The sequence below is a fragment of the Epinephelus moara genome, chromosome 1 (genome assembly GCF_006386435.1).
Source record: "Epinephelus moara isolate mb chromosome 1, YSFRI_EMoa_1.0, whole genome shotgun sequence".
NCBI classification, from domain to species: domain Eukaryota; kingdom Metazoa; phylum Chordata; class Actinopteri; order Perciformes; family Serranidae; genus Epinephelus; species Epinephelus moara.
Genome location: NC_065506.1, coordinates 8,688,595 through 8,702,901, shown reverse-complemented (window position 1 = coordinate 8,702,901; position 14,307 = coordinate 8,688,595). Strand labels below are relative to the sequence as shown.

At 39.6% G+C, this 14,307-nt stretch overlaps 1 protein-coding gene across 1 annotated transcript in view; it reads left to right on the top strand.

Annotated features, from left to right (window-relative positions):
- The window catches only part of si:ch211-186j3.6 (neural-cadherin), a 446,142-nt gene that overhangs the window by 378,394 nt on the left and 53,441 nt on the right, over nt 1-14,307 (top strand). Inside the window, 1 exon segment of the mRNA XM_050049923.1 lies at nt 6,134-6,398. Within this exon segment, the coding sequence (XP_049905880.1) occupies nt 6,134-6,398 (265 nt within the window).

Genomic DNA, 14,307 nt, shown 5'->3' with positions numbered 1-14,307 from the left:
TAACTTTGCACTTGAAGTATGCCCGTTCACTTACGTTTTAACAGGTCTGACGCTACTATGTGCCCCGGCTGTATCTAGGCTAACGGCTAACATGCTAACTATTATTTTTATGTCACTAGTCACTTGAAACAAATTTAGGACGATAGGAGACAGGTTGAAATAAACCGGAATTTCCCTTTAAGTGAATATGTGAAAATGAATAAACTTTAAAAATACAATACAATACAACAGCATTGTCACAAAATCGTCCTTTATAAGTTTGTTATGTTCAGTCTTTGTTGTTGTGTTTATTCTTGAGGTCATAATTAAAGGTGGTGTTGTACTGGACTTCATTGTATTTAGAGGTTTTTCTAATGTTTTGTTCTTCCCATTAACATACATGAAGGGGACAGAATATTATAATCACCCGTGAATATAACACGGTCACACACTACAACACTATCACCACATGCTGTAGCCTCAGTCCTTAAACATAATGATGGAGTGTCCCTTGAAAAAGAAATGTTAATTTCATAGGACTTCCTGGTTGAATAAAGGTTAATAACAAAAATTAAATAATCAAAGGTCCCATATTAGGCTCACACATGTTATGTTTTGTACTAGAATGTGTTAACATGATTTTATGTTCACAAACCACATTCCTTTTCTCACAACTGTCTGCCTGAATATACCTGTATCATTTTAGTACGTGTCTCTTTGAGTCCCTCTACCAAAAAGGTCCAGTCTGCTCTGATTGGTCAGTGTTTCCGGGTCATCCACATCTGCACTCTCAGCGTCTCTGTGCTGTCCTTGCAGCTGGGGGAATGACTGCAATGGCACCATAGCTGCACTTCCTATCATTGTAGATTGTTAAACTGGAATTGCATTGGCAGGCAACAGCTTGGGTCCATGTTTACCTCCTGTTAGCTGATGTAATTCAGAAGAAAAAGAAACCCCAACAGGAAATACAAAGGGTCTCATTTACAGTGTTGTAAGCTTGAAACAGTCTGTGTGACATCACAACTTCACAGAGGTCTTGACAGCTTCGTGAAGGCGCAATTTCTGAATACTGACTGGGTGCAATTCTCTGAAGATTAAGTGTTTGGATACTTCCACAGTATTCATATAGGACCTATTCCTGCTTGATATTAAAAAAGAAATGGAAATCTGACTTTTTACAATATAGGACTTTCAAAACCTCTATGACAGTGTCGACAAATGGAATTGAGCTGTCATAAAAGTAGACTTTATATCAGTACAGTTGTAATGGACTGTATAAGTTTGGACAGGTGTACCTAATAAAGCGGCCACTAAGTATAACTAAAGCCGAATTTGGCCTGATCTCAACACGTCCTCCAACCCCTACAACCACATTCATCATTTGTTCCAATGCTCCTACAGCAGTGTTTTCTAAATAAGTGCCCCTACCATAGTGGTTAAGTTTAGGAAGAGAATAATGGTTGGATGTCATCACATTACCTGCTTGACATAATATGATGCCTTGACATGAAGTTATGTGAGGCAAGGTGAGGTGATGTGGCATGCCGTGGCATTATGTGGCATTACATGACATTACGTGACATTATGTGATGGAAAGTAACTCATCGTTAACTTTTGGTTTCAAAGGGGACACAAACAGTGGTCTACTGGTTCAAAGTCTTTTGTTTTTGACCCATTGATACCACAACCACCTCCCTACAAGAACTTTGTCGCTCCTCATACTACGTCACCTGACTCCTTCTTTTGCCTCTTTCATAATTACTACACCCGTTAGAGGGGAGCCTACACTAAACATAGGTCGTAATAAGCTGCTTGTACAAACAACCTACAGTATCATTTTGTGGGGGGAAGAAAGTCTTCCTGATCTCTTATGATACTTTTTTTAAACATTGCAGCTGTGCTATCAGTGGGTACTGGTAGGATGTGGGGGGAAATTTTTTCTTCCAAGGATGGTGAAGGCCCTCCTCTCCCTCTTAATGGGTAGTACTTCTTGCCTTTGCTGATGGGATTGGTTAGGTTTATGCATGAGGAGTGAGATTGGGTGGGTTAGGGTAAGAATATCAGGGTAAGCCAATCAGAGGCAGTGTAAGGAAGAGTAGGGTGCAATCCAAGGAGGAACAAATCCTCTAGGGAGCCACTACAAACGTGCCACTCATCACACTGTTCCACTGAAATGATGTGTCACAGTGGTACACATGGTTGTTTACACCCTCCCCAGGTCAACACTAAGACATTGTAAAGGATGCATGTCATACATATGCACACAGCAACTACCTCTGAAAAACCTTTGTGTTTGGTACCAACAGTCTTTGTTCTTTGAAAGTCTCTTAAATTCAAGATCAAGGAAGGAAAAGAGGAACAACAATCAGCGGTCATCTCCTTATAGTAAAAGTCAATAACTATCAAAAGTTTCTACATGCCTGTTGCATGTTATCAACAGTTTAGTAGTATGTCTGTTCAAAGTAGCAAGCCATGGCCACTGCTTGGCATGTGTTGACTATAAATGCATTGATTAAAAGAAGTCATTAGAATCATGCTGGGCTAGAAGTCACTTTGCTATTTTACTGCTTCATTAAGTTCACTCTGTTTGGCTCATTTATTTTTACAAGGCAGATTACCTTGACTGGGGAATGACAAACAGATAGTTTGAGGAGTGACACACAGGACAAAACTAGCCAGTGCACAGCAGAACAACTAAACATGCAACAAATGTACAGGCAAGCATACAGTACTATTAACAAACTGTAGATGAAGTGTTTATTCAGAGTTTAAGATAAATTACACTCATCTGACTTCAGGCTAGTTAGAATTCAAAGAGATGTCATTTGCCCAGAAGCGTATGGTATGGGGAAAGTAACACTTGTATGAATGCGATTATATGTATTGCTAATAATGAGCATAGAGATCGGTTTAATTTTCCAGTATAACTTAAGGTAAGGGAAAAATGCATAAGCAAGTCATATATGCACATAATCTGTATTTGCACATATTATTTAATCATGAGGAGAGGTTAGATTAACACATCATCTGCACACGTGTGCACTGCCAAAAGGCTGAGGCATCGAGAGCAGTCTGTCACGGGAAGCATCTGGGGGAACCACACTGTCCCTGCAGTGGGACTGTTTGCTCAAAAATGGAGTCACACACCTTCATTCACACCTAGTGTATGGCACTCCTGCAAAGACACACACACACACACACACATAAACACGTTCGTTCACACACCACCCAGGGAGCAAAGCAGCAGCCAAATTGCTCCGCTCCGTTCAGCTTTAATTGGGGGTAAAATCAGGTGGCTGTGAGTATGTCTGGTTAAAAAGCACTGCCCCAGTGGATTCTAAATATAATTAATACTTCATCACACAGCCTTGAAATGAGTCACAGTTCTCCAGCTAAACAACTTTGGAGCCATCCAGCACTTTACCTAGCTGCTTTAAGGGGAGAAGATGTGACTGAGGAAGACTTGGATGGAAAATGGAAAGATAGGTGGAGGAGAGGGGCTTGATGTGGTCGACAGTGATGGAAGATAAAAAGAAGACCATTTATAAATTGGTAGATAGGTACAGAAAGAGCTGACAAGTGATGGCTGGTTTGTCTTTTTTCAACAAAGTTCTCCCCCCGAAAAACTTGGTTTGTCTTTATTATATGGAGAAGGAGTGAGAGCGTTAATGGTAGCCACCCACTTCTCCTTTCTCCTCACATCTTTCTCTGTCTCTGTCTCCCTGCCCTTCTCATCTCAGTCCTCTGTTTACGTGGCAGCAGTGGCAGAGAAAGATGGAGGGGAGAAAATTATGCTCAGTGGGACACTTGGAGGAAACGGTTTGAAATTGAAATGAGGACGACCCACCCACCACCAAATCCCTCTTAAAACGGCCTTCAGACTTATTCTCTCTCTCTCTCTCTCTCTCCCTCTCTCTCTCTCTCTCCCACACACACACACACACACACACACACACACAAACACCCACACGCACAGAAAGAAACACAGGCTCCTGGATTTGTTTTAAATGAATATTGCCCTGTGATAGACATGTGATTATCATCACAGCCAAACCAAAATGGAACCGTTTTCATCTCAAGATCTGAGGGCGGAGGGAAACAGCTCGTTGTGTAAACATGTGTTTTTTCCCTCTCATTCTCAATTCGCATCCACAAATTCTCCCTTTCTCCCTCACTTTTATTCAACAAGATGTCCTTCTGGAGCTGGACTCTCTGCGTGTGTGTGTGTGTCTTGATGGCCCCGACAGCAGGGCATGTTTGCACAAGTCAACAAATTGCAAGTTAAAATGTCAGCTTTACCAGAGCAGTGCCTCATTTAAAATTTATTTTAGGCCAATAGCAAAAGCACAAATGACAACTAGCTTTTCCCAAAGTGTTTTGTGATCATATTATGGTAAAACATGTTGCCCCAACACTGCTTAGTGGACAAAACTTTGGGGTAGAGGTGGTGAGGGAGCTAGAAACTCTGTTATGTCAAGTTTGTGTTTTTATATTTATATTTGTTCTATAAGGAGGAGGTTTACTTGATATTACACCATCATATAATGCTGGAAATATCAGTTTATTATATGGGGCTTTTTCATTTTCCCTGTGTTTGCTAACCTCCAGGGAGTTGATCTGGCTTACTGGCCAAATTGGCCTATTGATCCAGTCTTTTACCAGCCAAGTAAAATCTTTTCTTTCTCCTAATCCCCATTAGCTTTAAAAGCTGAGACTTGGACTGGAGTCAGTTCAACATATTTCCCATTTACCCTCAGTGGTATCTTGCCGTGTAGATAGTTTTGAATTGATTTGCTGAGGTTTTGAGATCTGTGCCACTGAGACCTTTGCCACTGTCTCTAAAACAAAGAAGCTGGATGCCGTCTGTGCCACTCAAAGTATCGAAAAACTACATTTGGTGCTTCTTTCTGCTCAGTGACAGATAAATGGCACTTGTGGTTTGGAAGGAAATTGTTTTAGTTCTTTGTTTAACTTAATGTCTACTCCAGTCAGCAGTTCTTGCGTTTTGCAAAACATTGAAAATCATTAGTGATGCGTTTGATCTGTATATTGTGCCAACATTTATGATGTTTTTTATTCATGGTCTCTGCTCAATTATGCTACAGTAATCAGTTTATGACAGCGCACATATATAGCTCAACATGGACTTGCCAAGCTTTCTGACCCACTTTGTTTTAGTGTTCCCGTGTCTCTGTGCTAGGCCAATGCACTTACAGCACATAACACAATGCCAGTAGCCATGCTTAGCCAAACTTGGCTAGGCTTCCAGGTTTATTTTGGTCTACTGCCAGGCCTGTATTCACTGTGGAAATATGACTGTTGCAGTTTGATGTAAGGATTTAGCAGTTTGCAGATTTCACATTGTGATACATCATTGTCCCGAAGTTGAGCACCGGTAAGTATGGGCTGTTAGCCACTTCAGACAGGCAGCTAAAACATTTTGTTTTATTCAAAGCCGAAGTCATAAGTAACAGTTTACTTAATCTACTCAGATGGAAACACAAACGTTAACAACAAGGCCTGTTGCCATGTTGACACTGCAACAGAAAGGGAATTGAGGTCAATCAGCTGACATTTGTGAAAGCACTTAGAATAAATGAAAAAAGGGACAGAAATGTTTTGTTTTTCTTATTCTTGATAATCAAAGGCTTTTTAATTTGTCTGTACACTTTCTAAATGTGTCTGCATGATTTATAGTAACAAAGGTTCAAATGTGCAGAAATATAAAGGTTGCGCCTTTGATGAAGGATGAAACAATGTTAAGAAAAACATGCACACAGTAAAATGTATAGGAGAAGCAATAAGGGAAGCCTCCTAATGTAGCTGCCTCAATAAATACCAGCTAACTAATGAGTGCTCAGTATACTCTCTGAAACACAATAAAATGATGAACAGCTTGCTGCCACCACTTTGTTAATGTTTTCCCAGTGGTTCATGGAATGATTTCCAGTTATACTCCTTAAGATAACAATGGCCAGGATTTATCATTTTATTAGATTGTTTGTTTGACCAGTGACAGTGTAATAATATGTGGTAAGTATGATTAAAATTTGGCTCACAAAAATACAACTTTCAATTCTAGACCAAGCACCTGAAGTTAAACTTAGGCCTAACTTGTAACCCTCATACTAAATTTCCTCTTTTCCTACTCAAGATCTACCAGGGCCTCCTCTGTGTTTTCTACAACCTCGGTGATGGGGACTACAACCTAACACTACCCACCTATCGCCTCGACAACGGGGAATGGCATGAGGTTTTCCTGGATCGGCATGACAATGAGATGATGCTGCGACTGGACGGTGGCGGAGGGCAGCGGGAGGTCACAGGGTCGCGGGGCCGAAGCAGAGAAATCATAATTGACCCCACCGTGGTGATGGTGGGAAACACCTTCCCCTCTGGAATCAACAAGAGCTTCCAGGGTAGGTGATAACAATGCATTAGGCTTATAACAACATCTGCAAGTGTTTATCGGAAATAAGTGTATGGGCTTTTTTTTCTTACTGAATTTTCTGATTGCAAGCGGTTTCAGTGGTGGTCATTTTACTCTTTGCATCAGAAAAAGCTTTCCAGACCTCAGAACAGCAAATAAACAAATGACAGTTTTCATGAATTGGATAGACGGTAGGCTGAAGCTCAGGCTCTTTGCAGTATTACCCTGTGTCAACATTCTTCACCTAACTGCATTCACACTTAGAAGCTGTCAAGTGCGTGTGCATGGGAGCAGCTGGAACAGCTAGATGCTCAAGGACAACTTGTTAACTGGACAATAAGTAAGAATCTATGATGTCCCATAGTGCAGAGTAATACCAATACCAACAATCACCTGTGCAGGTGCTGACATTTCTAACAAAACCTCCTCAATTTGGACTTTCAGGGACTCCAGTCTGATTTACCAGATGTGGACAGCTGCCTGAGTATTACAGTTTCCTTGATATTGCATCTCCTTCAGTCAGTGCAGGCATTTCCAAAAGTAGCTGAATTTATGTGTGGTGATAGCTGACACGTGGGAGTTCGCTAACTTCCTTTGGTTTTTTTGCCTGTTTATTCTTGTGCATCTGTCTGTGTCCATCCCCTAAATTCTGAGGTCTCAGTGGGTCTTTGAATGCAGCGCAGGCGGAACCCTTCTTTTTATGGAGTTTGAGTCACCTGGTGGATAACTGATCAATTGATCCACTCACAGCTGATCAGATCAATGGACAAGAGGAGCAGCTGTTTGAAAGTGAAAGCAAACTTTTAGATCCAGCGCAATTAATGGTTAAGTTTCACTTTCACTGCGCCTGCCATTCTGCCACTCTGTCTGTGCCCCAGAGGACATACAGCGGTGTGAAGCAATCAGTAACTGAACGGTATATATATTCCAACAGTGCATCTAATTAACAGTCCAGCTCCAAAAATAGAACATCAAAATGTGGCAGCAGATGTTTTAATCGTGGTGGACTGTCACAAATAAGTAAATGATTTCTGTGTTGCCACATTTTAAGACCCTATCTCTATGACAGCTGTAAAATATGCCCAGATATTTTTGATTGATTCATTAATGAAAACATTTAGTTGTGGAATTATGTTTACACTGAATAATGGTCCTACACATGCTGCAGTGTGCTGATACTTGCATGTAATTTATTTTTTCTCACCTCTGTAAAGTTGCTGCTTTTACCTGCTCATTCCTCTCTCACCAACGATCTTCACAGTTGATAGCACGGAATCAAAACAGTGTTCCAGCAGTGTTTATAAAGATGGAAAGAGAGAAACACTTGGAAAGAAACTCCATTGTTATACAGTCACACCTTCTACAAGTGCAAGGAAACGAACGTGACAAAGCTTGAAGGGCCAGTGGTTATTGAGACTGCATACAGCAGAACTAGGAAGGCTGACTCCTACTTGGAGTTGCAGATAAGATATCCAAACACCCCTCTGGAGTCACAGCCAGTTGACTTGACTGAACATGTTATAATCCGCAGGAAAGCCAAGATGTAAACCACATGCACTTTTGATATGAACATTTATGCAGAACCTGGTTAAGTTTGACCCAAGTTGTCTTTCAGCTGCTTGGCATAATTTTAAATACTGGAAATAAGACCAAAGTTGTTAAAAAAAAAAAGGAAAGAAAAAGAAAATTAAAAAAGTGAGTTTTCCCTTAAGAAACACAGACATGGCAAAAGGTTTTAACAGTTTTTTTCTCTGAATAAACAAATAGATAAGGAATGGTATCACACAAAATAGAAGTACACCCAAATTGCTAGATAATTTAGATTTTCTATTTCTAATGGCTAGGATTGGTGGTGCAAACCATTCCAATAATCATCTTGTTTATTCTCATCCTTTTGCCAGTTTTCATTTTTTTATGATTTTGCACAGAAGAGCACTGTTAGATTTATTTTTCAAGGGGAGGACCAAAATAATAAGCGATTATTTTGATCATCGTTCAATAGAGTTTTCTATGGAGCTACATTAGGGTCAAATGTTTTGTACTTGAAAAAATACAATTTGAAACTGAAAATTCATGTGTTGATCTTGAATTTTGAAAAATACAACAATGTATTAAAAATAAAAATAAGTATATGAAACGTTTTTTCAGGTTAAATATAATTTTGATTCACTTTGGTAATTCTTTTGAATGAATAATTTATTTTCACTTTTCACTTCCATATATATTTTAACATTTGAGGTCTTACTTTTTTCAGTTGCATGTTTTATCTTTTCAGATTCAGATCTTATTTTTTACAGTTTCAAATCTTATTTTTTCGCTTTCAAATCTTTTTTTTCACTTTCAGATCTTTTTTTCAGTTTCAGATCTTTTTTTCAGTTTCAAATCTGTTTTTTGAGTTTCAGACTTTTGACCCTGATGTGGCGTGGGGGGCGTGGCATCAACTGAGAGGGGTGTGGAATCATGAGTGACAGTGCCTTCAGGGAACGTAGGAACTAAAAAAATTCTGACTCAACACTTATATACACCATATTCATGTGACTGGCAGTGTAAAAATTGATGCCAGTGACAAACTTCCATTTAGAAATCTGTTTTAGACAGTACTGAGCACCAATTGCGGTATAAGAGCGATAAATTATGCCAGATTTTGCAGTTCAACAGCCACATTTTAAGTGCTGATATGTCCGATTTCCACATAGCACTGTGAACGCAGCGTAGTGTCCACTTCGCTTGCGATGATGGCGTCCAGTCGGTCGGGTCAATCTGCTGGAGCCCATACATCCAGCACACAGGTGAGAAATGTTAACTAAGCTTTGGGAAATCATAACAAATATTAAGGGGTCGTTTTTGTGACAACATACATTTTCACAGCTCCATCGTCACGGCCCTGTTGATGCTTCCACATCCAGACGTGTCCCCTGGATGAAACCTTTGAGCTTGGGGAAAAGGAAACAATCCTAAAACACCTCCCTACTCACCTGACCTGGCTCCAGGTGATTTTTGTGGCACCAGGTGAGTAGGGAGGTGTTTTAGGATTGTTTCCTTTTCCCCAAGCTCAAAGGTTTCATCCAGGGGACACGTCTGGATGTGGAAGCATCAACAGGGCCGTGACGATGGAGCTGTGAAAATGTATGTTGTCACAAAAACGACCCCTTAATATTTGTTATGATTTCCCAAAGCTTAGTTAACATTTCTCACCTGTGTGCTGGATGTATGGGCTCCAGCAGATTGACCCGACCGACCGGACGCCATCATCGCAAGCAAAACGGACACTACGCTGCGTTCACAGTGCTATGTGGAAATCGGACATATCAGCACTTAAAATGTGGCTGTTGATCTGCAAAATCTGGCATAATTTATCACTCTTACACTGCAATTGGTGTTCAGTACTGTCTAAAACAGATTTCTAAATGGAAGTTTGTCACTGGCAGATTTCTAAATGGAAGTTTGTCACTGGCATCAATTTTTACACTGCCAGTCACATGAATATGGTGAATGTAAGTGTCGAGTCAGAATTTTTTTAGTTCCTACATTCCCTGAAGGCACTGTCACTCATGATTCCACACCCCTCTCAGTTGATGCCACGCCCCCCACGCCACATCAGGGTCAAAAGTCTGAAACTCAAAAAACAGATTTGAAAGTGAAAAAAAAAAGATCTGAAAGTGAAAAAAAAGATTTGAAACTGTAAAAAATAAGATTTGAAACTGTAAAAAAATAAGATCTGAATCTGAAAAGATAAAACATGCAACTGAAAAAAATAAGACCTCAAATGTTAAAATATATATGGAAGTGAAAGTGAAAATAAATGATTCATTCAAAAGAATTACCAAAGTGAATCAAAATTATATTTAACCTGAAAAAAATGTTTCATATACTTATTTTTATTTTGAATACATTGTTGTATTTTTCAAAATTCAAGATCAACACATGAATTTTCAGTTTCAAATTTTATTTTTTCAAGTACAAAACGTTTGACCCTAATGTAGCTCCATAGTTTTCCTTTGAAATCTCAGACAGGTGAATGCTCTGCTGTATTGTTAAGAAGTAGACATTTTCAGAAGAGAATGGGAGAAAGGTTGTGACACACAACAGTATAAATCTTCCTGAATGTCCTTTTCTGCAGAGAACTGATACCATACAATGGTAAAATCAATCTAAACATCATCCATGCAGTATCGTGTATAACCTGTGTGTTTGTGTGGGAGTAAGAGATAATATGATGCGTTTGCTGTGTGATATAGTGAGAAAGGGTGGTGTGTCACTCAGGGCATAAGAAACAGTTTAAGTATTCCACCTGAAAAGTGCTACCAGGAATAAGTCTTTTTATCTATTCATACGCACTGTTTTCAAGGGAGAATTGTAACATTTTATGTGATAATGAATGATTGATTTGACAGTTTAATGGCTGATTCACCTAAATGCATCTTCATTGTTAGCTGGCTGTCCACACAGCTGGGTGTATGGAGGGGCTGGGGAGTAAGAACATTTTGTGCGTGTGTGTGTGTGTACACTGTATATACAATACTGTCTGTGTGTGTGAGTGAGAGAGAGATGTTCGTAAACTATAAATACAAAAAGCTGTTGTTAACACAAGATTAGCAAGCGTACCTGTTTTGTTGTGATAAGTTTGCTCTTTGACTTATTTCCTTAAACAGTATATTTTTAAATACACGACACAAAAGATTCTCTGTCTTGCACTTGACCTCATATTTTGTTTTATCCTGAACAGTAAACAAAATAGCATTCAGTTTGACTCAGAATAATATTTATTTGAGATATTTAACGGTAGGCTTTTGTTTATGCCTCTAGGTCGAGGTTTGGTTGGGTTAATGCACATCGAGCACTTGACTTGACTAACTTTGTCAAGGTTTAGGAAAATGTGGTATGGGTAAGTGTAGTATGGTTGTGGTCAGTCTTTTCAAAAACAACGTTGACCGTCAGTCTAAAACAGAAAATCAACAGTGGTATGTTCTCATGTCTCATATGTTGGTGACCCATCCCTCCACTCTGACCTTTCTACTTGCTGAGATGAAAAGTGTCCCTGATGCTGTCATTCTTGGGAGGACAGTTTCTGTTTTGGCATTTGGAGAAGCACTAGCAAATCAAATCAAAACAGATTGAGCTGTCTTTTACACTTGGGGTTTTTTCAGTGTATGGGCTACCTATTTTTCCCGTTTCCAGTTTTTATGCCAAGCTAAAGCTAGCCATCCTGCTGCTTTGGCTGCATATTAGTTGCACAAATATAAAAACGGTATCAATGTTCTCATCTAACTCCCTGCAAGAAAGTGAATAAGTCTATTTCCCAAAATGCTGAACAATTTCTTTAAAACTGCTGGCTGGAACATTACCACTCCACTGTTATAAAATAAATCCACACAAAGAGCACATGCACACACGTATTGGTATTTTTTTTCTGTGAGTCATGCCAAAAAGTCTGAAAGAGAAAGTATAGCAAAAAAAAAGGATTTGGCTTTTTTTTTTTTTTTTTTTTTTTTTTTTTTTTAGTTTGGTAAACAAGTCAGTATACAATATTCTGTAAATTTTCAGTCTGTGGCCCAGCCCTGGTCTAATAGCGACAGAGAGAAAAGCAGTACTGACACACACGTGAAACCAAATGCTGGCAGATACAGTCAAAGGCTCTTACAAAAAAAATGTTGGTTAGAATACATAGAAGGCAGAAAAGGCACAATATTATAACAATATGAGAGAGAAAGAGGTCACAACTACGGAGAGAGAGAGTTAGAGAGCTCCCTGGAGTTCAACAGCTGCGCCTCAGGCAGTAAAAGACAATGCATGTGTTTATTAAATGGACTTTAAAAGCATATCCCTTCAAAGGAGGCAGACGTGATAGATAGTGGCAGGGAAGATGTGTGTATGTGTGTGTGTGTGTGAGTGAGTGGGTGGGGCGGGGGATGTTAACTGAATATACCAACATAGTAATTAAGCAATGAGAACATAAAAAGGGCCAGAAACGTGTCCTCAGGTATCGCTCTGTTGCTCAGTGGTAACCTTAGCAACACTCAGCATTGAGTTTAGACATAATGATTTCTGGACCTTTAGACATTACCTCAGCTGCTGGTAAACAAAACTCAGGTACTCTGCTCTACAGTTTGAGCACCAGGCTGTTAGTACAAAAAATGCATGTTGATACTTTGAGATGGATTTCAGTTGAATGTATAAATTTGAGTTATTATTAGCTCAGCATAGCGCAAGTTGCACATAGCAGCAAACAACTATTTGCTACGTAAAGTTATAGTGGAGTAATGGCGCCCTGAGCAGAGACTAAAGTCATACTCTCTCTATGTCTTTTGTAGTTTGAGCTTCTCTGTTTTTTGTTTTGATAAACAGCCTGGCTGCATATGTGTGTCATAGACAGAGTTGGGTATAACGCGTTACAAAGTAACAAAATGCAAAGTAACGCGTTAGAGTACTTTGATTACTTTTTGCAGCTTTGATTACTTTTTGCTGCTAACACGTTAGTTTGCTGTTGGAGTAATCAAATACTTGAGTACATTTTCAAACAAGACATCAGTTACTTCCATTACTTTTAGAACGCTGGTCCTTCAGCTCCGAAACAGCAACGGCTGTCTTTTGGTTCTAATAACGGAGATAACGTTAAACCTGTCAGTCCGAAAGAAGCCATGAAGCTTGTGGCTAGCTACATGGTAGAAGAAATGCTGTCATCGTCTACGGTGGAGTCTAAAAAAAGGTGGAGTAGGACTCGCTGACAGACATATTTCAGACTTGGGACTTGCATTATGCCTGGTACACGCTACACGCTGGTACTCACCAATTATCTTTCACGACGTGTGTGATGTCATCGGGTTATTCTTGTCCTATTTTTGTTACTTTTACTATTATTTCAGTGACTGTGTGACAGATGGCAGGAGCTTCATTTGAAGTACTGTAGGCAAACATTCAAGCTACTGTATCCTCCACAACCAAGTTCTTACAAATGTTTCACAATAAAAGCCTATTTAGAAAATGGAGGGATTCTCTCAGCCGAGGTTATAAGGGGCTTTTAATTTGAAGGAAAATCAAGTGTTGAGTTTGAAATGACGACACAATGTGTTAACTTTATGAAGACAACGGGAGCGGATATAAAGTAAAAATATAAAGATACAGAGGGATTAATAAATAACGGACCGTCTATAATGTAGTCTGTTTCAAATGAAGCTGGTAGCCTCTGCAGTAGTGGTAAGTAAAAGCCCCGCCACTATTTGTTAATGTTATTACTTTATGTCCGACCGTGAGGATGTAACATTGTTTGCTAGCTTGATGCTAATGGCAGTACTCAGCGGGTTGACAAAGTGCCTCTGCTGTTTCACACCATCATTTCCCCCTCTGTGTGGTAACATCCCTAGAGGAAATATTAAAAACGCTGGGGTGTTGTTGTCATACAGTTGTCTACGGCAGCAGATCATTCTGTGTTTCTACTGGTCAAAGTGACGGCTGTGATGGGAGAGTTGGATCTCAGTGAAGGGCAAGTGGTCCATAACTTTAATTTTGGAGACAAAAAAATGTAGGCTTAGCGCCCTGTGGTCCATTGCCCAATAGGAAATGTAGAATACTCAAAAGTACTTTAAAAGTGCTTGAGTTACTTTTCTCAGGGAGTAACGTCGGAAGTACTTTAAAAGTACTTGAGTTACTTTACTCAGGGAGTAACGCAGTAAAATAACTGGTTACTTTTTAAAAAAGTAACGCAGTAAAGTACTTTGATTACTTTTAAAGTAACCCTTACCCAACTCTGGTCATAGACTATATAATGAGATGGACAACGCATTTCCATTTACCCCTACTGTACAGAAGTGAAGCTAAAATATCCCCGATACAGCCGCTGCCATCTTTCTCTGATTATGTCATTCGGAGCCAGAGTCTGCGCAGTAGCAATCTCCACTATA